The sequence below is a fragment of the Ahaetulla prasina genome, chromosome 7, assembly GCF_028640845.1.
Source record: "Ahaetulla prasina isolate Xishuangbanna chromosome 7, ASM2864084v1, whole genome shotgun sequence".
Taxonomy (NCBI): Eukaryota; Metazoa; Chordata; class Lepidosauria; order Squamata; family Colubridae; genus Ahaetulla; species Ahaetulla prasina.
This window is the reverse complement of record NC_080545.1, coordinates 64,097,802-64,125,399: the sequence shown is the minus strand read 5'-3', so window position 1 is coordinate 64,125,399 and position 27,598 is coordinate 64,097,802. Positions and strand designations below refer to the sequence as shown.

Genomic DNA, 27,598 nt, shown 5'->3' with positions numbered 1-27,598 from the left:
AGGGATTCGAACCGCTGAACTGCCAACCTTTCGATCAACAAGCTCAGCATCTTACCCACTAAGCCACCGCGTCCCTTACTTTAGAAGACAACATACAGACCTAGTGCTCCTTTCTCTTATTTTCCTCACAACCACCACCTTAAATTTAAACTATTTAAATTTGTGTGTTATAATGTACACATCTGAATGTGCATTACATAAACCTTGCATTTTTTAGAATTTTGATGTATTTGGATGATGTATCAAGATAATTTTTGTGTATCCAAAATTAGGTCAAGAATTCTCTCTCTCCACCTCCCACAGGTCTGAAATTCCATCTTGCCAGTATTTCTTTCATATTACAGCCTGATATTGGAAACAGGGGAGAAAGAGGAAGAGGTGGGAGAAGACCAAAGGCATCCCATCTAATCTTTTTTATTAAGTCAGTTAAGAAGGAATGATGACTTCATAGGGCAGTCTGGCCAGCTTTCAGCAGCATTATACTCCTTGAGCAGGCAGTTTTTCAGCATAAAGTAATAAATTGTTGGGACTGAGTAAAAAATTTGGTGGGAGGTTTTTACAGTTATTTTGGTTTATCTAAATGCTATACTTAGAAACTACCCTTAATATATAATTTGGCTTATATAATTTTCCAATACATTGGCTTCATTGTTGGCTGAGTGGGAATTAATCATAGGTTACATCAGTGAGCATCTTAACTGTGGGGTGTCATTGATCAAACCACTTCTTTTAATTGTCAAGGGGAAGGGAGCATCTCTTGGACTGTGGCAGCTGGCTTTCCTTCTATGGCTTCCCAGCTGGGCTGTTCAGTGACGTGTTTATTCGGTGCATCTTGGAAGATGAACAGGATCTAACAGTTAGAAGTTTATTTCATCTCCTAACTTTCACCTTATAGTTAAAATGCCTATACTCTATAGAATGTTTCATTTATTATGGAAAAAGCCTAGCTTCTTTCAATTTCTGTTTAAAAAGTAGTGACCGTTTAATATTTTATTCATAGTTTCATTGGGTTTTCCTTCTGATGTGTGAAGTCGTATGTGAAAATCCAAATTATTTGTTTGCTTGTTTATTTGTGTGAAAAAGATTCCTCCTCCAAGGTCAGACTCTCTCTCTAAAAAAGAGTATGATACTGTGTTAGGGCTCAGGCTGGTCAAAGAACACATAAAGTTTATCTGCCTGTTTTAGGCCATATATTGGTATTCTAAGCTTCCCAATATGATTTATATTGGAATATAATCAATTATTTTCAAAAGAACTAAAGAAAATAAAAGAACAATGGAATCCATGGAAAAATACTTTGGCTAAATTTAATGACTAATGGCACTTAATTTTGTATATCATATTCCTTTAAAACATTTTCAGTCTGAAATTCTATAGCTAGAGTTAACATTTTCAAACATTATATGCAGCATTTCACATCTAAATCCCATATTAAATGCAACAGTAAAGTTATTGCTCAAGCCTAACTTCAGTGAAAATCAACATGAGAATTTTTTCCCCCTTTTTGTTACTTTTGCTCTTAAATTTCATGTTCTTTTTCACCGAATATCAAGGACAGGGATTTTGAAAACAGCATAAGTCTTTTTCTGAGAATATAAATCAAGTATTTTAAACTGCTAATCTCTTTCAAATAGTAGACTTGAAGCAATTAGAACTGCAGTAAATTAGAGTTGGATTGTTAGCAATAGCTGAGAGCATATAATACAGATCAAGGGCAAAACATATAGTGAGAGAAACATGTGCAGCATTACTTCTATCGGTACACCAGTGATGACATATAACTATGAATGTGCTCCTTAATTTCACTGCTGGAGAGTGTTAATTTATTTATAACCTTAACACACAGCATATAGCAAAAACAAAAAAATGCAATAGGGAAATAGGTATAGTATCTTCAGCTTTATAAATAATATAGTACCACACAGTTCATTGAAATACAACTTCAAATTATTTATGGTAAGATTAGGTCAGTAATGTTGGAATTCCTTTTAGAAGTATCTGTATATTAGAATGACAATGTTTGAACCTTTTTTCCATCTGCAAAATAGATGTTTTTAAAATTGGAGTTGTTTCAGTGTTCTGATTATTCGATCTATTCAATAGTACTTCTGTGTTGCAAGTGGAATTATTGAAAATCAATGTAGTCTTGTGAAGAATTAGTTGCCATAGATTGTACTGAAAGTTTATAGTTTTTGCACTTTAGCCTACAAGCGCAATTATGCTTATAAGAATATAAACTACAATTAGCAAATGCTAATTATAGTTTACATTATTTTTCCTAGCATTTGCTATAAAGCCTAATCTAATCTTGAATGACTGCTGTTGTGCTACATCTATTTATATACCTTCATTTTTAATGGCTATTGTAACTGAAAAAAGGGTAAAATTCTGATAAATTCCAAAGCATTTTGCGTCCTCAACATGTTTTTATTGCTAATTTAGAATAATGATGTATTAGGATTTTTGTTCAATTTAATTTCTGGAAAAGCACTTTTCTTTGCAATGTAATATTTTACTTTAGTACATCTCATTTTTGTAATAGCCGGTTTTGCTGATTTTGTTAAAGCATACTGCCAGGTACTAATATAGATTGGTTTGAACAATCCTAGCTCTTCTGTTTGAACTGAAGTAACTTCTTGATGATATTATGATAACAGTCAAAACTGCAGAAACTCTAAAATAGAACTGCTTTTCCTGTGGCTTTTGCCCCCAACATTTCTTATGTAGATTAGTTGAAAGAAGATCTGAAGAACTATAATTTCAAAAGCAAAGAACAATTATGTTAAGAGTCTTATATTCGCTATTTTAATGAATGGGTAAGATAATGAAAACATGAAATAATGCTAATTGGTAGCACTGATGTGATGGGATATCCTTGGGGATTTATTGTATATATCAGAATATGTACATGCATAGTAAGGCTAAGATGTTGATATCCTATCACATATGTGCATTTTCTCTAAGTTCTGCTGTACAGCTTCTAACACATCGCAAAAATTGGGTAGGAGTTTATAATAAATTTGTCAATTTAGTGGAAGTGATGATATCCCTCTGAAAAAGTGATTGATAAACAACCATAGTATGCATAAGGAGCAGAATTTTCCCTGCAAAGTATTACTATTCCTGTTATTGAGAATCATCGAAGCTTTCAGTGAATGAATGCAGAAACATTGATCTAAAGGAAATACTAGTTAAATTTCTTTAACTAACATTTTCAAATTAATAAATTAAATTAAAAAGAAACAAATGCTTGCTACCAGGGAGATCAAACAAACCCATAAATATTATTTAATCTTATTTATTAGATGTAATAAATTTCCAACATTTTTCTATTAAAACATCCATGTTTCCAACTCTCATTTTTTGAGTAAGTTTTCTGATATCTTGAAATTAAACCATTTCCAGTCCTGCCTTTTCTATAAAAAAAGATGTTGAGCCTCTAGAAAGAGTGCAGAGAAGAGCAACAAAGATGATTAGGGGACTGGCGGCTAAGACATACGATGAACAGTTGCAGGAACTGGACATAGCTAGTCTAGTGAAGAGAAGGACCAGGGGAGACATGATAGCAGTGTTCCAAATATTTGAGAGGCTGTCACAGAGAGGAGGGGGTCAACCTGTTTTCCAAAGCACCTGAAGGCCAGACAAGGAATAATGGATGGAAACTGATCAAGGAGAGATTCAACCTAGAAAGAAGGAGGAATTTTCTGACAGAACAATCAACCAATGGAACAGAAGTTGCCTCCAGAAGTTGTGAGAGCTTCATCACTGGAGGCTTTCAAAAAGAGACTGGACTGTTATCTGTCAGAAATGGTGTAGGGTCTCCTGCTTGGGCAGAGAGTTGAACTAGGTGACCTACAAGGCCCCTTCCAACTCTGTTAATCTGTATATAACCACAGTTAAATTATAAAGCTGGCAGTTCTATTGAATTAGTGCCAAATGCTTATAATTACTGAATCAAAAATTGCTTAGAATATCACTATAAATTTTGTATTAATTCAAAGTTTAAAAATGTAGCCTCTCTGTTGATGTTTCAATAAATCTGATCAATGCAAAAAATCTAATAATTCAAACATATAGGAATAAACTGTAAACACTCTGATGAAATATGTGGTTTGTAAAACAACTTTCAGTAGCAACATATTTTGCTAATGAAGAATCTATCTGCACAATCAATGTGGTTTCATTCTTTACCCTGTAATGTGAGCTTGGTAATTGTGTTTTTTTTGTACAATTAAAGGATAGAGGAGATGAAGTGGTTTTCTAATACTTAATTTAGCATCCCCATTCCACAAATAATAGTTTGAAGCATTTGGAATGATGTTCTAAATTGAAAGATGGATTTCTTTTTTCAGGACTTGGAAAATCATTTCATCTCATTTAGTTTCTCTCTGGTTTAGCATATAGTCTGTCTGTCTGTCTGTCTGTCTGTCCGTCCGTCTATTTGTTCCAGCATAACTCTGCAACGGCTTGAGCAATTTCAACCAAACTTGGTACACAGATGACTTACCCTCTGGAAACAAATACTGTGAGGGTAAAAAAAAAACCTGGTGTCTCTCTGTGTGCGTTCCAGCATAACTGTGGAACGCCTGGACATTCGCCCTCCAGTGGACCAATAGGGAAGTGCCTGATGGATTTGGGGCAAAGTGCCAGGATTGTAGTCAGAGCAGGAAAGAGGAGCACATGGGAGGGGGAAGGGAGAGGGCATGGATGATGGGCATGGGTGTAGGGGAGTAGAGGGAAGAAAGGCCCTTCCTAATGGCTCCCAATAATGTGGGGGTACAACACCCCTAACACCCCTCAGTGTGTGTATATGTGTGCATATGTGTGTGTGTCTATGTGTTCCAGCATAACTCTGGAATGCCTGGGCCATTAAGGAGAGTGAGTGCTAATGGGGAAGCGCCTGATGTTCCCTTCTTTAAGCAGAAGGCGCCCCCTGGTTGATTTGGGGCATAGAAAGGGTGGGAAAGAGGGGCATATGGGAGGGGGAAGGGAGAGGGCAGGGGTGATGGGCATGGGACTAAGGGGAAGAAAGGCCCCTCCCAATGGCTCCCTGTCAGATAAATGCTTCAACGTCTAAAAAAACCCACGCAACACTGGGTTATCAACTAGTTGCTTATAATTTGGATTGGGTGAAGATTTTTCCAGTTTTCCAGAGGGAGGAAAAAAAAGGAAAGCCTGAAAAATTTCCAGGAGAAAAAGGTGCACCTGTTATTGGTACTCTCATTTATTTTTATGCTACCTTAATCTCATAAATTATAACTACCCAGCAGCCAGCTCTCAAATATTTTGCTACCTTTTTCTTTGAAGACTGGCAATAGGAGAAGCCAAATGACTGTTTCTTTTCTATCTTCTTCATCTATCCCTTCTTCCCATGTTCTATTAACATCTGAAAAGGTCTTATGGAAAAACTACCATGCCCCTTTTTTGTGGTTTTATCCAGGTAACATTTTATATGCAAACAAATAGAATCTAAAAAAAAACTTCCATCTGTCTGTTTTTAACTTATCCATGAGATTTGAAATACTCTCTCTTTTCCTGTAGCATTCTAGACTGGGTATGATTGATTAGTTGATTGCTAAATTATAACTATTTCTTTTGACTATATTCACTTGATATGTGAGGATGCAAAGGCAACCTGAGGCTGCTCAAATCAGAGGAAAAGTTGAAGGAAATGTAGACTAGAGTTTTTACTACCTCAAGGAATATACTTGGATATTTTCACTGACTCTGGAATAATAGAACAGATTGTCTGATTCTACATTAAGTCAGCATTTATACTATATAATGTATGTATGTGTGTGTGTATATACATATACATATATGTATATGCATGTACACACACACACTCAATAATTAATTCTTATTAAGGAAAAAATGCTTATATGTTTAATATTTAGCTCGCATGCTTCATAGTTATAATATTTTCTATTTAGTAAATATCTGTGTATGGCTGTCCATTCATACTTCAGTAGCAGCTTATGAGTTTGAGGAGGAATATACATCTGCTTTGAAAATATGCAAAATAAATTGTTCTATTTGTTATTAAAAATAACAAAGATCTAGGATCTTTATGATCCCCATAATTTGTTATAACCATTAACATGGGCTTTAGATTAAACAAAATGTAAAAGTCAGTGATTGCCTTAGATTTGTTGCTGCTTTCTTTCCAAGTAGAATGAAAGGGGGTTTTTGAGCTGATTTTTTTCCCTGCAGTATTTTTTTCTGTATGATATACTTTTTAATACACGTTGAGCAGAACTTGAGGAAGAGAAGTTGGTTGTTGACTATATGCTTTCCGAGAAGCCATTGTACCAAGATTTATTGTATCTTTTCCAATATGATTGCAGGTTTTAAAAATAATTAACCACAAATTTATGATTGTGCATGCATAATTATATGTAATCATAAGTCATGTATTAAATGCAAAGCAAATCAGTACATTAGCTTCCCTCTTCTCTGTATATCTCAGTGAAATTAAGCAATTTTTAAAATTATGTTCTCTTTTTGACTTTTCTTCCTCCTCTTTTCTCCTCTAATAGGATGAATCATCCATGTTCTTCCAGTTTGGCCCATCGATAGAACAACAAGCTTCTGTTATGCTGAATATCATGGAAGAATATGACTGGTACATTTTCTCCATTGTCACTACCTACTTTCCTGGCTACCAAGATTTTGTCAACAAGGTCCGTAGCACTATTGAGAACAGCTTTGTTGGCTGGGAGCTAGAAGAGGTGCTCTTGCTGGACATGTCTTTGGATGATGGAGATTCAAAGATCCAGAATCAACTCAAGAAACTCCAGAGTCCTGTCATCTTACTATACTGTACTAAGGAAGAGGCCACTTATATCTTTGAGGTGGCTAACTCTGTTGGTCTGACTGGGTATGATTACACATGGATTGTGCCCAGTTTGGTGGCTGGAGATACAGACACAGTTCCGTCTGAATTTCCCACTGGACTCATCTCTGTGTCATATGATGAGTGGGACTATGGTCTTCGTGACAGAGTGAAAGATGGGATAGCCATAATAACCACGGCCGCCTCTGATATGCTATCTGAACATAGCTTTATTCCTGAGCCCAAGAGTAGCTGCTACAATACACAAGACAAGAGGATCTACCAATCTAACATGTTAAATAGGTAAGGGAAATAGATATAATAATAAATTGGTTAGTCACAAATTCATTAAAATGGTTGGAGTTTTTGTGTAGTTTTGGAGTCTGTCCCCCCCCCCCCACATATGATTCTTATCCAATGCAAAACTAATTGAGTATATACTTGGCAATAAGGAATATGTATATGAATACAAACTTCTTGGTGATGGGATGATAACAATTACATATTTCTAATGTTGTAAATTATACTGTTGTTCTGGAACTATTCTCAAGTCCTTCTGTAAGATATTAAGTATAACCGGTGGAAACATTTATCAAGGAGACTCTTAAAGTAAGCATTTAAAAAAAATAATTGGTAGATTTGTAAATGCCATCTCTAATACAATAAATTTTTGGCAACATATGCTAAATAGAGAAACATGGCTGCAAAGCAAAAAGCTGCTAGACCCTAGGAAGAAAAATTGTTGTACCAGGGAGATAAGAACAAGGTTCAGATACCATAGAATACATAAGAGTCAGATTAAGAAAGGAAAAAAAAATCAGGAATAATGAGATCATTAGGAGAAAGTATTATGCACAGGACTGGCACAGAAAAAATGCCACAGGTCAGTATGAAAAAGCAGCCTGTAGGTGTGAAAGATAGGATTGGAGTATGATATATCGATAGTGGTTAAAGTGGGCCTAGAAATCAGGAGATCGTGAGTTTTACTCTTGTTTATGCATGAAGGCCATCTGCCTGACCCACCTCAGAGTTGTTATTGTGGGGAAATTTATTTAGAGAGGGAATATAATGCATGTTCTCTGCTTCACATTACTTATAATGTAATAAAGTAATATCTAGTAAATCAATCAATATGATACATTAGTGTAGACAGTACCAAGAGAGACAGGATCTTTTTCTAACCCTGAAGTGAGAAGCAAAACTTTACATGCTGGGATGAAAGATTAATTCCAGTTAGTGAAGTTCACGGAGAAGGAGTCTACTATTCATTTGGAATATGGATTCAGCCACTGAATCTGTGATTTGGCTGGGTGTTTGGTCAAGCCAGCTTCTAAGGGGAGCATGCAGGACAAACAGGTTTTTGCTACAATCTGTTTTTAGTAGGCATAATTTTCCAGAATTCTACTGGGTATTTGAGATTTTGAGCAATTGGACCTCAGTCATATAACCAAGACCTGTAATATTACAGCTGCTCTGTGGGATGAAGTTACAGGAACACATTGTTAAGAAAGTAAACATCAGATTCTAATTTCAATGAGAGACATATCCATAACTTTGTTAAGGATTATGGCCTTAAATTTTAAAATATTTAGCTAGAAATAAAAGCCAGTGTTCACCTATTTATAGAATCACCTTCTTATTGGAATATTTTATTAGTGTGTGGCACAAATTAGACAGATTCTGTTTTTTGTTGTTTGTAAGAGCAGATGTTATCCATGAAATATACAAACAAGAATTTATCAAAAATCCTTTATTCACAGAACTCCTTAGATTTATTCTATGAGAAGTAAAATAGATTTTTTTGCAAAGTTTCTGTTCATTTTTTTTTCACAGAAAATGGTGCCCGCACAAACATTCAATGTTGTGAGTAAGAGAAAAATGATTGCAATCATAGTTTTAAGCTTCTTTTCTAAGGAAAGTTAGAGGTTTTACATTTTTTTAGTGGTTACATGTTTTTCTTGCCTTATAAGTAGCAGTCAGTGAAATGAAAGGCTCACAATATAATGCTGACATAGCTGATATTTTATGATTCCTCAAGTTTATGGGAAGATCAGAGCAGAAAATGTGGGGCTGCTGGTTTTGAAGGCAGCCATGCATACATACAGTGTCACTTTCATTTCTGGTTCAAGAGAGAGATGAAGCTCTGAAACTGCCAAAGCAAGAAATTTCAGACATCATTATAAACTCACTATATTCTTATATGGGAGGTTCTGTCTCTTTGGCAAGAAGAGTCCATATACTGCAAGCAGAAAGTTATAAATTTTAAATGAAACTGTTATTCATAAACTATTTCCATGAGGGGCCCTTTTTTCTGCCCCGTTTAATAAATGTGGAGAACTGCTGACAAGATGATGAGGAAAGAAGGAGCAATGTTTGTGGGCTGCCTTTATGTGATGATATGAATGTCTTATAATATCATCATATAATGGCTTACAATAATAAGGTCCTTCCCACAGAAAAAAATATTGCTGCTTAGTTTCTTGGAAAATCTATAGTCCCCATACCAAGTTTCTATAGGGGAAAAAACACCTTGTGATTGCCCACATTAATTATGCTGTTACAATGTTGTTCTTTCCTTGAAGATTCCACTGCTGTTTAGCAATTAACCCGGAATACAGTGGAAGGTGGAACATGGTTGCATCCCAGGATACTAAAAATATGAAAAAGCAGACTATAATCCAGTCTGTTGCAGACTTCAAAGATTGCAAAATATATCCAGTCACGTCTTTTTATTTTGAGCAGCAGCTCCCATTCATATAATTTAAATGGGGGTAAGAGAGCAGGGCTGCCACCTCTCAGTTCATGGAACTAGATTGATGACATTCCTGACTGAGACAAGAGCTGCAGAATGAAAAAGAAGAACAGTTTCGAGATACATCTTATTCAAATTCTATAGTTACTCATTGATACTACACTGTAAGGTCCTTCTTGCTGCCCATATTTATTACTTTTATTGTTTTTATATGAGGTTTTATATTCTGTAAGCCACCTTGCTTTGCCATGTGTGAATAGGCGGCAATATAAATTCCCTAAACGAACAAACAAACAAACAAACAAACAAACAAACAAACTCCAGGGACTGCAAAGAGCTGTTCCTATTTAGAGTTTTTTTTAATTTTTTTTATTTACATTTATATCCTGCCCTTCTCCGAAGACTCAGGGCGGCTTACAGTATGTAAGGCAATAGTCTCATTCTATTTGTATATTTACAAAGTCAACTTATTGCCCCCCCCCCAACAATCTGGGTCCTCATTTTACCTACCTTATAAAGGATGGAAGGCTGAGTCAACCTTGGGCCTGGTGGGATTCGAGCCTGCAGTAATTGCAGGCTGCTGTGTTTTAATAACAGGCTATCTTACAGCCTGAGCTACCACCGCCCTGAGTTGCTTTGGAAAGCAGGGATATGGTTGTCATGTTTATCCTCTACCTTTAATAAACTTTATAAATACTTTAATAATAATACTCCCATGTGCCCAAATTATGGTAATTTTTGAAATAGTTTCAGGTGTTACAATAATTTTTAAGAACAAAGTTGAGTGCTTAAAAAAAATAGGGACAATTTTGTTGCTGCTGTCTCATAAATGCTTGCATTGCCATGTGATTCCTTTCGCACTGCCCGGAGGTGCTTAGTTTTCTCTCTTCCTTTCAAATCGTAATCTGATCTATTCTTCCACTCACTTTCTTTCCTGGATTATTATCCTGGAGAGAATGGCATCATTTGGTTGGACCCAAAGGCCTTTAGTGATATCAGGCATAAGAATCCCCAGTATAATGAGTCAGAAGCTGCAACTATGAATACATTTGCAGCTTCTGGCTGCCTATTATAGTGGTATGATATTATCATAATGTTTCTTTTGCCAGCTGGTGAGCAGGGAGGAAGGAAAGGTCTGTAGCAGTGGCAGCAACAGAAGTGGTAAGAGACCAGGAAAGGAGTTGAGATGATAGGCAAGACTGGGACCAAAGAAATAAAAAAGAGGGAAGGGGAAGGAGGAGATGGGAAAAGTCTCCAATAATAAACCCAATAATGCTACTGCAAAGAAACCTATTCTCTTCCCAAAATCTACCTAGAACCTTCCTTCCAAATTTATTGTCTTATTTGTCTTTCCAAATCTTCTGAGGAATATACCTGAATAAGGTCTTGTACTTTCAGTACTTTTCCTTTTTGTCCATCTGCCTTTCATGAAGGGAACCCACACACAATTTGCACAGTTATTAGGCAAGTGAGTATTTTGATCATGTCATCATTTTTATGCATATTTTCCAAGCTGTATAAACTTGAATCATCATCATCATCATCATCATCATCATCATCATCATCATCATCATCTTTTAACAATCCCATAATCCCTTGCAGGATGGAGTCTGGGCAACTGAATGGAGCTAGCAGAGTGTTTAATGACCGGATGCCCTTCCTGTTGCCAATGCAGAGTTTTGTTCAGCAAATATATTCTCATTGTGCCAGAGAGAGAAATATTTGCCTCTACTTAGGATCGAACTCATAGCCACCTGATTGAGAGGTGAGAGCTCCACCTCTAGGCCACTGCGCCATTCCAAGCTGTATAAACTTGAATGCTTAGTGGATATAAGCATATCAGGTGATGTGTATTTGTGTAATGAGGGAGAATATGGCCTAAGAAGATCAACCCCTATATCAAGGTGTGCATAATTATTAGGCCACTTCTTCTCACCGCCCTGAGTCCTTTGGGAGAAGGGCGGTATACAAATTAAATTATTATTATTATTATTATTATAATTACGGAATTATTAGTTACGGAGACCTGGTTGGGCACTGAAGGGGGCGTGCCCCTGGTCGAAATGTGCCCACCGGGTTTCCGTGCATTCCATCAGCCGAGGGCCCAGGGTAGGGGTGGGGGGGTGGCGGTTGTTATTAAAGAGAGTCTAGAGCCGAGGGAGACCACTGTACCTCAGATTGCTGGGTGTGAATCCCTCTTTGTGAGATGGGGTCATAGGTGTCAGATGGGCTTGCTGGTCACGTACCTGGCTCCTTGCTGCATGACAGCTGCCCTGCCCGAGCTCCTGGAGGTGCTTGCCGGGGTGGCAGTGGAGACCCCCAGACTTTTAGTCATGGGGGACTTTAACTTGCCATCTGCCGGCTCGTCATCGACAGTGGCTCGGGAGTTCATGGCTTCCATGACCTTGGACCTGACTCAAGTAGTGGATGGCCCCACTCACATCGGGGGTGGCACACTGGACCTTATTTTTATCTCTGGTCAGTGGTTGAAGGATCTGGATTTGAGAGATGTAGTCACAGAACCTTTGTCATGGTCAGATCACTCTCTCCTTCGCCTGGACTTTCTGACCGCCACTCAACACCGCAGGGAGACAGAACCACTACGTTGGTTCCGTCCCAGGCGCCTGATGGACCCGGAGAGGTTCGGACGGAGCTTGGGCCACTTCCTGAGGTCTGGCTCACGGCACGGCAGAGGAACTAGCTGCAGCCTGGCAATGGGCTGCGGCTGGGGCTTTAGACCGTGTCGTGCCTCTGCGGCCTCTGACCCGGCGCAGATCCCAACCGGCTCCTTGGTTCTCCGAGGAGCTGAGGGGATGAAGCGCGGAGAAGGCGCCTAGAGAGCTCCTGGAGGTCTAGCCGTTTAGAGGCTGATCGGACACTAGTTGGGTCCTATACTAGGACCTACCTAGTGGCACTGAGGGAAGCGGCGTTGCTCGCCTCCTCCCTCATTGCGTCGGCAGATAACCGCCCAGCCGCCCTGTTTCGGGTGACCCGCTCCCTCCTTCACCAGGGGGAGCGGGATGACCCGTTGCAGGGACGTGCTGAGGAGTTTAACGGTTATCTATACGATAAAATCGTTCAGCTTCGAGACGGTCTGGACCAAAATTGCGGCGATTCAGATGAGGCGTCTGAGGGTGGTCTTGGTGATATTGTTTGGGATGAGTTTGACCCTGTGGCTCCCGAGGACATGGACAGGTTGTTGGGTAGGCTGAATGCCACCACGTGTTTACTGGACCCGTGCCCCTCCTGGTTGGTGCTGGCCACTCAGGAGGTGACACGAGGCTGGCTCCAGGCGATTACGAGTGCTTCCTTGTTGGAGGGAGTCTTTCCGGCCGCCTTGAAAGAGGCGGTGGTGAGGCCCCTCCTCAAGAAGCCCTCCCTGGACCCGGCTGTTTTAGGTAATTATCGTCCGGTCTCCAACCTTCGCTTCGCGGCGAAGGTTGTAGAGAGTATGGTGGCATATCAGTTTCCCCTGCACCTGGATGAAACTGTCTATCTAGACCCGTTCCAGTCCGGTTTCCGGCCCGGCTACAGCACGGAGACGGCTTTGGTCGCGTTGGTGGATGATCTCTGGAGGGCCAGGGATAGGGGTTGTTCCTCTGCCCTGGTCCTATTAGACCTCTCAGCGGCTTTTGATACCATCGACCATGGTATCCTGCTGCGCCGGTTGGAGGGATTGGGAGTGGGAGGCACCGTCTATCGGTGGTTCTCCTCCTATCTCTCCGACCGGTCGCAGACGGTGTTGACAGGGGGGCAGAGGTCGGCCCCGAGGCGCCTCACTTGTGGGGGGGCGCCGGGGGGGGGTCTCTCGCCCCCTCTGTTCAACATCTATATGAAGCCGCTGGGTGAGATCATCAGTGGCTTCGGTGTGAGGTACCAGCTGTACGCTGATGACACCCAGCTGTACTTTTCCACACCGGGCCACCCCAATGAAGCTATCGAAGTGCTGTCCCGGTGTTTGGAAGCCGTACGGGTCTGGATGGGGAGAAACAGGCTCAAGCTCAATCCCTCCAAGACAGAGTGGCTGTGGATGCCGGCATCCCGGTACAGTCAGCTGAGTCCTCGGCTGACTGTTGGGGGCGAGTCATTGGCCCCGATGGAGAGGGTGCGCAATCTGGGCGTTCTCCTGGATGAACGGCTGTCTTTTGAAGACCACTTGGCCGTCTCAGGAGAGCTTTCCACCAGGTTCGCCTGGTGCGCCAGTTCGCCTTTCTGAACCGGGATGCCTTATGCACAGTCACTCACGCCTCGTGACGTCTCGTCTGGATTACTGCAATGCTCTCTACATGGGGCTCCCCTTGAGGGGCATCCGGAGGCTCAGTTAGTCAGAATGCGGCTGCGCGGGTGATAGAGGAGCCCTCGTGGCTCCGTGACACCTATCCTGCGCAGACTGCACTGGCTACCTGTGGCTTTCCGGGTGCGCTTCAAGTGTTGGTGACAATCTTTAAAGCGCTCCATGGCATAGGGCTGGGCTATTTGGGACCGCCTACTGCTACGAATACCTCCCACCGACCGTGCGCTCTCACAGAGGGACTCCTCAGGGTGCCGTCAGCTAGGCAGTGTCGTCTGGCGACACCCAGGGGAAGGGCCTTCTCTGTGGAGGCTCCCACCCTCTGGAACGAACTCCCTCCAGGACTTCGTCAACTTCCGGACCTCCGAACCTTTCGTTGCGAGCTTAAAACACACTTATTCATCTACGCGGGACTGGATTAGATTTTAAATTTACTGGTTTTAAATGGGTTTTTATTATTTATACTGTTTTTAAATTTCGGCTATAGAATAAGTTTTTTAATTGTCATTTTAGTTTGTATTTATATGTATTTTTAATTGCCTGTGAACCGCCCTGAGTCCCTAGGGAGATAGGGCGGTATATAAATATGAAAAATAAATAAATAAATAAATTATTATTATTATTATTATTATTATTTCCTCAGGCAAAATGGGACAAAAAAGAGATTTAACTAACTCTGAAAAGTTAAAAATTGTCTTTCAGAGGGATGTTGAAATTGCTAAAATATTGGGGCATGATCACAGAACCATCAAAAGTTTTGTTGCAAATAGTCAATAGGGTTGCAAGAAACATGTTCAGAAAAAAAAGATGCACATTAACTGCCAAAGATTTGAGAAGAATCAAATGTAAAGCTACCAAGAACCCATTATCCTTCAGTGCTGTCATATTCCACAACTATAGTTTACCTGGAGTGCCCAGAAGTACAAGGTGTTCAGTGCTCAGAGACATGGCCAAGGTAAGGAAAGCTGAAACCCGACCACCACTGATCAAGACACATAAGTTAAAATGGCAAGACTGGGTCAAAAAATATCTGAAGACAGATTTTTCAAATATTTTATGGACTGATGAGAGTGACTCTTGATGGACCGGATGGATGAGCCCATGGCTGGATCAGTAACGGGCACATCCACTTCAACACAGACACCAGCAAGATGGAGGTGGGGCACTGTTGTGGACTGGTATTAGCTAGTTGGATCTTTTCGGGTTGAAGATGGACTCAAAATCAACTTCCAAACCTACCGTTGGTTTTTAGAAAACACTTTCTTCAAGCAGTGGTACAAGAAAAAGTCTGCAACTTTCAAGAAGATCAGGATTTTTATGCAGGAGAATAATCCATAGCAGGCATTGAAGTACTCCACTGTGTGGCTAGCCAGTAAAGTCCTTAAAGATGAAAGAACAATGACCTGGCCCCCTTCTTCACCTGACCTAAACTGTATTGAGAAGTTGTGGGCCCTTCTTAAATGGCAGATTTACGGTGAAGGAAAACAGTACATCTCTCTAAACAGTGTCAGGGAGGCTGTGGTTGCTGCTGCATGTCAGAAATGTTTATTTGTACATTTTGAGTTGTTTGTTTATTATTCTCACTTTAACAGATTCAAATAAATTGAGTGCTATGGGCAAATTTTAGTTTTTCATTTAGTCGCATAAGAATTCTGCACACTAATAATGGCCCAATAATTATGCACATATAGATATTCTCCTAATAAAGCCAAAACATCACTTTTACTTTCTTAAATATTCAGATTTGAGGTTTATTTTGGATTAACTGAGAGCACTGTAGTTGTTCAATAATAAAATTAATCCTCCAAAATACAACCTGCCTAATAATTGTGCACACAGTGTATCTCCTCTGAATATTCACTGAACACTTTACATGAGAAGACTCTCTTTAAATGACATGTAACACCTCCTTTTTGGTAAGCAAAATGCTTATGGTCCCGTGAGCTTATACAATTGTCCCAAAACTTCAGAATAATATAGTGAAAACAGTAAATAGCCATGCCACTTAAGTAAATAGCTGTTGATAATTTTGTGTCCTGTAAAATAATTTGATCTTTGAAAGAACACACAGGCCTGTTTTTCATTTTATTAATTGACATTCCTTGCTGCTCACAATGTTGCTTTTAACTATATTTCATGATATAAAAATAGAAGTTGCTATGTTGCTATGGCTTCTTGAATAGTTCTAAAACCTCTTTTCATCCCCCACCCCAGTACATTTTCACTTAAAAAGCTGATTTATCAAGAGATCAGCTTGGTATGTCCTCTGAAACTCACATATCAAAGAAAAGTAGTTTCTGGTTATGAGGAACATCAGTACAAATATTGGAAGTGCTCAGTGTAGCATCTGGTTCATCTAGAATGGGTGTTGGCAACCCGTGGCTGCAGAGCCACATGTGGCTCGTTCATCCCTTTGCTGCAGTTATCTGTCACCCTGTCACGGCAGAGGGATGAAAGAGCTGTCGCCCTGTTGCGGTGGTGGAAATGGGTGGAGCCTTAGTGCAGGAGAGAAGCACCCCTGCACTTGCCTTTGCTTGAAACAGCATTCCGCCTTTGTCGCGGTGCATTTCTGTTGCTGTTCTCACAGCACCTTGCACAGCACAGTAAAATTTAGCGTGCTTCAGAGTGGGGGTGACGGAGTCCCCTCCTCCTAGATCCCATTACAATACCTCCCTCACTTGCCCCTAGCAAGAGCAGCATTGTAGTGGGCTTGCTCTCGCCTCCCAGATGTCAGTTGCTTTTCCTTCAGAGCTGCTGGTGTTGTGATGCCCCACCTCCCCACCGGCCACTTGGTCTTCGGTGCACTGCTCCTGGGCTTGTTGGCCTCCGGACATCAGATTCCCATTACCCAGCACCAGTTCAAGGGTCCTTCCCCCCTCCTCCAGGAGAGAGAGGGGGGGGGAGAGAGAGAGAGGGAGAGAGAGAGATGTTGTGTATTTTAAGGGTGAAATGTGTCCCTGAAAATCCTGAAAGTAGTTTTGCCATTTTGTTCATCAACTCAGAGAGGGGGGGGGTTCGTTTCCCACAGCAAAGAAAACACCGGAAGGCACAAAACCTGGGTAGGCATGACTGGAAGGTCATGTGACTGGGTGAGTGACATCAAATTGGCCATGCCCACCAGAGTGGGCATCAGAGTGGCTGATGTTAAGTTGCCCACACCCACCCAGGTTTTGTGGCTTCCAGTGTTTTCTTTTCTATGGGAAATGGGTCCAAATGATTCTTTGAGTGTTTAAGTTTGCAGACCCCTGAGCTAGAACTTAGTGTCCAGAAATCCCTTACTTTATAGGTTCACAGTTCGACTAAACCAGTGGTATCAAACTTGATTTCATTGAGGGTCACATCAGGGTTGTGTTTGACCTCGGGGGGACTGGGGGGCGTGACCATGGTGGGCATGGGCAGCTTGATGTCACTCATGTCGGGGGCATCTGTGGTAGCCCAAGGTCTCTGCCAGCAAAAACAGGCTCCTGAGCTTTTTTTTTTTTTTTGCAGAGGCACGATGGGCCAGTCCTTCACTGTTTCCAGGGTAGCCCCATGGGCCACCCTGCAGGCAGAATCTGGCCCCCAGGCCTTGAGTTTGATACCCCTGGAATAAACAGTTTGCTTCATTTTCTAGGCCTCTTCCACTTTATATGCATTTAACATTTAAAGTAAATGGCTGTTGCATTATGATCTAAATTGATCGACATGCTCAGATACTTAATTCAATTTTATATATATATTATGTATATATGTAATGTTACATAATAACATTATGTAACATTTTATTATATATAAATATAATATATAATATATTTATATATTAGACAAATATTATATATACATTAACATATATATGTAAAATTGAATTAAGTATCTGTTTGAGCATGTTGATCAGTTTAGATCATAATGCAACAGTCATTTATTTTAAATGTTAAATGCTAGAAAATGAAGCAAACTGCTTCATTAAACTGGAATACACACATACACACAGAGATAGATATTCCCTTCTCAACCTTGTGGATGGAAGGTGTCATCCTCTATCTCATGTCCTCTTCCAGAGGACTGTTTGAGGGTTTTGCACAGGATGTTAGTGGTTCCTATTACCGTGCTTGTTTGGGCAGAGAGCTTTAATGTCAATATATATAATTAATATCTATTATTTTCTGATATAACTCTTCAGCATTGCAAAATATGATGAATTCCATGTAATTCAGGAGTGTGGGCAGCATTAGCATACAATTTTTTAAATCATGCATTTTACCATTTTACCAGCCCTGATGACTTTACAAGAATAACACATTATTGGAACATTCTGAAACCTGATGTCTTTGAGGTTATTTTTTGACTACAACATGTTCCTACATCCAACATGCTTGTTTTAGCTAGAGACAATTGGAGATGCAGCTCAATACTTTTGTAGAATGTCAGATAGCTACATTCTAGAAACATACATAGAAACCATTCATCCAAGTTTTAAGAAAACATGTTTTCATGTGGTGGGTTTGAATTCTTTCTTCAGTTCTTAGTATCTAGGTGGGTTTTGAGAGTCATATCCATAGGCTAAATAATGCTTTTTCATTCAAAGAGCTCTATAATTTTGATACAGGGATGACACTGAAAAATTTAATATAGGAGGAAAAATGTATTTAATTGTCTGTTTCATTTTGACTGTTTGTATCATTTATCTTAGTAGTTATACTGAACAGCATTTGCAGTATATGTTTTTCTTTCTCATAAGCAAACAGATTTAAAAGGTCTGACATTTGCCATAATAATTTGAATAGTGACCATCACCTTAGAGATTTGTGAAAATGAATAGACAAACTATATGCAATAAAGAAAAAATACAAAATGTATGAAAAGATGAAACTTTTTAAAAAAAATCAACTTGGGGGAAAATGAAACCATATCTGCATGTAGGGTAGTAAGCAGTGGGCTATCCCAAGGTTCTATTTTAGGCCCTGTACTGTTCAACATCTTCATAAACGATTTAGATGAGGGAATAGAAAGGGAACTCATCAAATTTGCAAATGACACTAAACTGGCAGGAATAGCCAACACCACAGAAGATAGGTAAAAGAGCCAGATGAATCTCGACAGAGTTGAACATTGGGTGCTATCTAACAAAATGAAATTCAATGTAGAGAAAAGTAAGGTTTTACACTTAGGCAAGAAAAATGAAATGTACGGTACAGGTTATGTAAAATTGATTCAATAGCAGTAGCTGTGAGAGGAATCTTGGAGTCTAGTGGACAATCACTTAAATTTGAGCCAGCAGTGTTCTGCAGGTGCAAAAAAAGCCAATGCAATCCTAGGTTGCATTAACAGAAGAGTAGAATTGAGATTATGTAAAATATTAGTGCTATTTTATAAGGCCTTGGTAATACCATATTTAGAATATTGCCTCCTGTTTTGGTCACTATATTATATACACAATGTTGAGACTCTGGAAAGAGTGCAGAAAAGAGCAACAAAGATGATTAGGGGGATGGCGGCTAAAACATATGAAGAACAGTTGCAAGAATTGGGCATGTTTAGCCTAATAAAAAAAAAAGGACTAGGGATGACATGATAGCAGTATTCAATATTTAAGGGGCTGCCACAAAGAATCAATCTATTTTCCAAAGCACCTGAAGGCAAGAAAATAAACAATGGATGGAAATAAATCAAGGAGAGAAGCAACTTAGAACTAAGGATAAATTTCCTGACAGTGAGAACAATTAACCAGTGGAATGATTTGCCTTCAGAAGTTGTGAGTGCTCCATCACTGGAAGCTTTTAAGAAGAGTCTGGACAGCCACATCTCTGGAATGGTGTAGGACAGTGATAGTTAACCTTTTTGGCACTGAGTGCCGGAATTGGACAGTGCAAGTGCACGCCGGAACCTGGAAGAGAGCAGCTGCCCAGTGTGCATGTGTGCAGTGGTCAGCTGCTCTTCTGAGTTCCATCGTGTGAATGCGCGCCGGCCAGCTGGTCCAGCACATATGAGCACCGGCCAGCTGCTCTCTTCCAGGTTCTGGTGTGCGCGCACGGCACACTTGTGTGCACCGGAACCTGGAAGGGCAGCTGACAATAGCTTAGGGGCCCTCAGAGAGGGCTTGGCATGTTACCTCTGGCATGCGTGCCATAGGTTCGCCATCACGGGTATAGGATCTCCTACTAGGTTGGACTAAAAGACCTCTGAGATCCCTTACAACTCTGTTATTCTGTTAATTAAAGGTAGTCTTAAAAGGTAGCCTTTTTTCAATAATTTTATAAAAGGTTACCTTATATATAAGTAAAACTTATAAAACTAAATAAAGGTATGTTAAAATGAAAAAAGGAAAAAGAGCAGAAAAAAGGAAAAAATAGAAAAAGAAACTTCTCCATTCATCCCCAAGAAGTATAATCAAAATTAAGAATTTAGCAATATCTATTAAAATAAACTAAAAACTCTTCATTCCATATCTCACCTGAGATATGTGTACCCTTCCCTAAAACCTCAGCTCTCCCTATTAAACAGCAAAAATAAAGGTTTATTAGAAATAACTACATAAGCACTATAAATTGCATCTATTATACTCAATCTGAATCCTTCTTTTCCTTTTAAACAAACCTCATTTCCTCTGTTCAAATGATCAAAATTCAGTCTCACTCAAAAATAATTAAATAGTACCAGAAGTAACCATTGTCATCCAATCTTAATCAAGAAGCCATTAAACTTCCCCCCCACCATAACAGCCCATTATTTTAACTTTGGTCAAATAAATCAATTTTATAGTCTTTCTTCTTTTGGAAAAGTATTTAAAGTTCTCAAAGAAATTCTAATATCTGCCTTCTCATACTCTTGTCTTCTCTTGAAGTTCTTCTTTTCATCTTTATCAAGCCTTCTTTATATTTCAGTTTAGCAACTACAGGAAATCCTTTTGTAAATTCAGTATAAAGAAATAATCCAAATAACTCACCTGATTTACTATTTGTATTGTACTGTATTTACTATATTACTTTTTCAATTTTTAAGTCATGATTTTCATTTCTAAATCCATTATTTCTATCTCTTTCATGTAAGCTATAATTTTTAATTCTACCTGTAAATTACTTTATTCATTGGAACTTGATTCTCTGCAATTATATCAGCAGATGGTAGAAAAGAGTTAAATAGTTCCAAAACCTCCTGTTGCCATAAGTCATATGCTTCTTTCAAAGGAGTCATCGGGTGCCTCTAATGTCTAATCTTCAAAGACTTTTTGTCAGTACAGAATATAAGCAGAGATCTTTCTCATGGGAGAGGATCCTTTCAATCAACATCAAAATCTTAAATCAAGCTCATTGGAATCCTTAATCCATGTGACTTTATAAAGCCAATAATAATCTTCCTCTTGGTGTATATTTTTTTAAAAATACAACCCTTAAAGGGTTTTTTTAAGGATTGAAGGAGACTCACCCAGGGATTTCAATATCACTTACTAGTCTGAAGTTCATAATGTTTAAAGAAAACCAAAGAATAAGAAATAAGGTGTAAAATAATAAAAGGAGTCAGTTGAACTCAGAGTTTATATAGGCAACATTAGTGGCTTATAAGCACAATGAGAATCCTGCCATTCCCAGCTGACCCCAAAGTGATCACAAAAACATAGTTCCTGCCATCCACTCACCCACCCACCCACCCACCCACCCACTCACTCACTCACTCAAAACAACCACATGGAGTGCCTGTGACTAACCTGAGGATCCCTCTGGAGTTAGATTTCAGCTGCCGATTCCTGCAATTGGACACTATTTCCATGGCAATGTGTCAATGATGTGGCAATGATGTCCCTCTTTTAGAGGGACATCAATCAGTTCATCATTATGGATCCCTGGAAGTGGCTCAAAGGTAGTATGGATAGTCTAAGCAAAATTGGACATTAGGTTTTATTTTTATACTATTGTAGTTTTTTTAAATTCCAAAAAAATTCTGTATATGGAACTGAGATAATTACCATTAATTTATTATCAGAATGTTATGGATGATGTAATTATTTTTAGCAAAAAACCAACAACCCATATTTAACAAGCTTGTTACTTTCACACAGTTTACTACATTCTTATTATATCATATTTTGCATTATTTATATATCCTATATGTTACATGTATAAATTATGGTCATATTATTTTATATTTTGAATATATCAGCTTCACAGTAAATTGATGAGGTAGCCATATCTATGGAATAAAATACTTTGCCCTGATTTCCATCCTGTTTTGAGAACATCTAACATCACAATATGTAAGTATGTGGTATTACTTTAATCCTTAGCTAATTATTTTTTCTTAGCATTTTCAATTATACACTGCTTCTCTTTTCTTCTGTCAAAACACTTGAAATGGAAGTTACAGGGTTTCCAAGCTTTCTTCCACTTGGTTATTGATGATCCCATCAGCTTCTAATCTAAAGTGCCCTTTGGCGGGCCTTATTCTTGTCCTTACATTGCCAGCATTCAAAGCAATGCAGGATAATTGGATCTAGTCACCCCTTTAATTGTTTACAAGCTTCAGAATGAAGTTAGATTGAGGATATTATGGAAATTTAAATGGATGGCTACATTTGGTTGCTTTGTGATGCTCAGAACACTGAACAAAACAAATAAATGAAGGGGCTCAATGCAAGGATCAGTAACAGGCATTACCCAAAACCTGCAAAATATATTTAGAATCTTTAGATCTCTAGGATTAAATGGTTTCACTGTTGGATTAAAGAAGTAGTGAGGAAGCATTGGCACAATCTATAGAACTGAAAATAATCAGACTATATCATTAATAGAACCTCACTGATGAAAGGTTACAGTAATGATGCATCACAGATGGGATAAATAGTTATTATAGAGATCTTTAAGCAATTCCTTTTTAAAAAACAGTTTTAGCCCAAAGTATTGACTGATTACTTGTTTATCAATTTAACAATGATTGGTATGCATATTTTTGATACAAAGTTTTCTCCACACAAATCACCCACAACTGCAATGGTAATTTTTCAAATAGTACTGAGGCTAGAAGGGAAAAACATTCACTTAATTATATTGTGACATTTTATGAATAATTTTGAAATGGCTAGGTGGCTGAATTCAACAAGAATACTAGGAGCCTGTTTGTTTTCAGAATGTCATGACTATTATTCTACATGAAGGTGCTAAAAACTGTTTGGATTGTTTGAATGCTAATTGGACTGCATTTGGTGATTATCAGCACTTAGAAATTTTTTACAGTATTTCATTAATGAATCAGGATTTCTAATGATAATTACAGCTTCAGAATCTAAGAGACAAAAATGTTGTTTTGAGGACTTGTGTATATAATAAAGATATGGTCATGCTTAGAGTATATCCATTGAAATCCATAGGATTACTTGGTTTTAATAGATCTACTTTGCGGGGGACATGCTGAGATCCAATCTAGTGATTTAAAAGCAATTGTTGACTTCTGTTTTGATACTTATGAGTACCTTCTATTAATAGAACATAGAGTTATAAAATTACCCTTCTATTCATCATCAGAACTCTAAAATCACTTGCAAACATTTATAATAATAGAATAGAATAGAATAGAATTTTTTTATTGGCCAAGTGTGATTGGACACACAAGGAATTTGTCTTGGTGCATATGCTCTCAGTGTACATAAAAGAAAAGATACGTTCATCAAGGTACAACATTTACAACACAATTGATGATCAATATATCAATGTAAATCATAAGGATTGCCAGCAACAAGTTATAGTCATACAGTCATAAGTGGAAAGAGATTGGTGATGGGAACTATGAAACGATTAATAGTAGTGCAGATTCAGTAAATAGTCTGACAGTGTTGAGGGAATTATTTGTTTAGCAGAGTGATGGCCTTCAGGAAAAAACTGTTCTTGTGTCTAGTTGTTCTGGTGTGCAGTGCTCTATAGCATCGTTTTGAGGGTAGGAGTTGAAACAGTTTATGTCCAGGATGCGAGGGATCTGCAAATATTTTCACGGCCCTCTTCTTGATTCGTGCAGTATACAGGTCCTCAATGGAAGGCAAGTTGTAGCAATTATTTTTTCTGCAGTTCTAATTATAAACTTGAGGCTGAGAATAATAAACTTGAGGCTGAGAATAAGGGAGAACAGTGTATAAAGATGATATTATTACTGTCATAGTAATTAGTACCTTGATGTAGATTAGCAAAATAGTTTCAAGAATTCTACTCTTTTAACTTCATTCTTGTCAGACATGCTGGAAAAAAGAAAAGAAGACCACAAGGAGCAGGGCATAAAAATAGTCTCACTCTCACCTGTTTGTTTAGTTAATATTACCAAATGGATACATGTTCAAATAAATTAAAATAAATGCCTTCTTGAACTGCTTAATTTATTCATATAATAACTTATTATATGAATAAATAATTATATTATACTTTAAGAGAAATTTGGGATAAAGATATACATTGGCTAGGATTAGGGGTTCGCTGCTGGGGGTTCGCAGGGGTTTGGGAGAACCTCTAGTTAAGATTCTGTGTAGTTCAGAGAACCCCCACGTCCCACTCCTGGCTGGCCCCACCCACCCCACCTCACCCCTCCCAGGAGTCCCCACACAGCCCATTTTCAATGCAGGTAAGTGCAGAGCACATGTGGAGGCTTGGAGAGGACGAAAAATGGGTCTACCAGAAGTTTGGGAAAGCCGGAAACATTTCTGGCCTCCAGGGGGCCTCTAGAGCCTGGGGAGACTGTTTTTGCCCTCCCGGAGGCTCGAGGAAAGCCTTCAGAGCCTGGGGAGGGCAAAAATGCCCCCCTTGCCGTGCTGCAGGAGGCTGACTAGGCCATGCCTACCATGGCTACGCCCACCCAGTAACCGGGCAGAGAATCCCTTGCTAAAATTTTTGAAGCCCACCCCTGGCTTGGAGCTGCACAAAACAAATTTTAAAAAATTGAATTTAGAAAATTGCAGGTTTCATTGCAATCTAAAATCAGATTAAATTAAAAGTTGAAAATTATTTTAATCTATATCCTTGTTTCCCCATGATGCTGCCTCCTCTTTCTCATCCTTAAGTAAATGGTTATTCTAATGGTGAAACAATAAACAATCTATTTTTTACATTCTTGCTCCCTGTGTATATTCATGTATGAATGTACATGCAGTCACACACACGCAGATATACTGTGCACTCTTCAGTTTACATTCCCAACACTATGATTTGATTGCATGAATTGATATTCAATGAGATCAAATCCCAATGACAGAAATAGAAATCTGTATTCAAGGTCAACAAATCATTCGTATGGGAAGGTTGTGTTATTAATATTGTTAATTAGCATTATATTACCATAATTTATCAAATGTTAAGCTTAACTGGGGCATTGTTATGCTGAAGAAAATATATAAATAGTGTTTCTTTTTAAGTCAACAGTAGCTATTGTTAACTTTACTTAGTCATTCTTCTAGAATTAGTAGATGAAAACCTTCTAGAAAAAAATAAGATTTTCCAAGAAATAGAAATGAAGGGTTATCAGTATAATCCTTTTATGTGTTAATTGTATATCTTATGTTGGCTATACTAAAGCATGCCATTGTATTTCCTTCTGAGTTAAACTGTTATGCAAAATGAAGAAGTTAGTTGTAGTAAGCAAAAGAAATTAAACTCACAATAAGAAAAAGAAATGTGGGTTAGACAGCACCACCACCAGATGGATTCGTAACTGGCTGACCAACCGCACTCAACGTGTAGTCCTCAACGGAACTACATCCACATGGAGGGAAGTATGCAGTGGAGTACCCCAAGGCTCTGTTTTAGGCCCAGTACTCTTCAACATCTTCATCAATGACTTGGACGAGGGGATAGATGGGGAACTCATCAAATTTGCAGATGACACCAAGCTGGCAGGAATAGCCAACACTCCAGAAGATAGGCTCAAGTTACAGAAAGATCTTGACAGACTCGAACATTGGGCGCTATCTAACAAAATGAAATTCAACAGTGAAAAAAGTAAGGTTCTACATTTAGGCCAAAAAAACAAAATGCACCAGTACCGTATATGTGGTACCTTGCTCAATAGTAGTACCTGTGAGAGGGATCTTGGAGTCCTAGTGGATAACCATCTAGATATGAGCCAGCAGTGTGCAGCAGCTGTTAAAAAAGCCAACACAGTTCTGGGCTGCATAAACAGAGGGATAGAATCAAGATCACGTGAAGTGCTAGTACCACTTTATAATGCCTTGGTAAGGCCACACTTGGAATATTGCATCCAGTTTTGGTCGCCACGATGTGATGTTGAGACTCTAGAAAGAGTGCAGAGAAGAGCAACAAAGATGATTAGGGGACTGGAGGATAAAACATATGAAGAACGGTTGCAGGAACGGGGCATGTCTAGTTTAACAAAAAGAAGGACTAGGGGAGACATGATAGCTGTGTTCCAATATCTCAGGGGCTGCCACAAAGAAGAGGGAGTCGGGCTGTTCTCCAAAGCACCTGAGGGTAGAACAAGAAGCAATGGGTGGAAACTGATCAAAGAAAGAAGCAACTTAGAACTAAGGAGAAATTTCCTGACAGTTAGAACAATTAATAAGTGGAACGACTTGCCTTCAGAAGTTGTGAATGCTCCAACACTGGAAATTTTTAAGAAAATGTTGGATAACCATCTGACTGAGATGGTGTAGGGTTTCCTGCCTGGGCAGGGGGTTGGACTAGAAGGCCTCCAAGGTCCCTTCCAACTCTGATGTTATGTTATGTTATAAATGAAAAGGAAGTCTAACTGTATCTAGTTCACACTTACACCATTTACATCTAGTTCTTTCCATCTTTCCCTCCTTTATTTTTCCACCATATCTGTATCCTGTATTCTTTTGCTTTAATCTTTTCACAGATTTTTTTTGAAGATCTCACTAACTCTTTCTCACTCTTTCCATCTTCTACTTCTTCTCAACCCATTCATTTCCCTTCATATATTTATTTTATGATGCAGTCCTCATGCATCCACTCTTCCTAATTACTTTCCTTCACATTTCTCTGTTCACATCCTTACCTATTTTTTCTGGTTGAGAAATCATCAAATTATATGGTACTATTTTTTTCTAAATTCTAATCTACTTTACCCAATTCAGGTTTGTACCATTCTGTGTTCAAGCTTTAGCCTCCTGTTTCATCATCAATCTCCCTTTTAATCTCTTTTAAGGGGGTCATTATGATCAACAGATCTTTCTTCGCCCATTCTTTTTAGCCCTTTAGAAGAAATAAGATTTTCCAAGAAATAGAAATGAAGGGTTATCAGTATAATCCTTTTATGTGTAAATTGTATATCTTATGTTGGCTATACTAAAGCATGCCATTGTATTTCCTTCTGAGTTAAACTGTTATGCAAAATGAAGAAGTTAGTTGTAGTAAGCAAAAGAAATTAAACTCACAATAAGAAAAAGAAATGAAAAGGAAGTCTAACTGTATCTAGTTCACACTTACACCATTTACATCTAGTTCTTTCCATCTTTCCCTCCTTTATTTTTCCACCATATCTGTATCCTGTATTCTTTTGCTTTAATTTTTTCACAGATTTTTTTTGAAGATCTCACTAACTCTTTCTCACTCTTTCCATCTTCTACTTCTTCTCAACCCATTCATTTCCCTTCATATATTTATTTTATGATGCAGTCCTCATGCATCCACTCTTCCTAATTACTTTCCTTCACATTTCTCTGTTCACATTCTTACCTATTTTTTCTGGTTGAGAAATCATCAAATTATATGGTACTATTTTTTTCTAAATTCTAATC

The 27,598-nt window shown here is 38.7% G+C and overlaps 1 protein-coding gene across 1 annotated transcript in view; it reads left to right on the top strand.

Moving 5' to 3' along the window:
- The window catches only part of GRIN2B (glutamate ionotropic receptor NMDA type subunit 2B), a 268,549-nt gene that overhangs the window by 87,702 nt on the left and 153,249 nt on the right, over positions 1-27,598 (top strand). Inside the window, exon 2 of the mRNA XM_058191227.1 lies at positions 6,540-7,138. Within this exon, the coding sequence (XP_058047210.1) occupies positions 6,540-7,138 (599 nt within the window). The remainder of the gene's footprint in view (positions 1-6,539; positions 7,139-27,598) is intronic.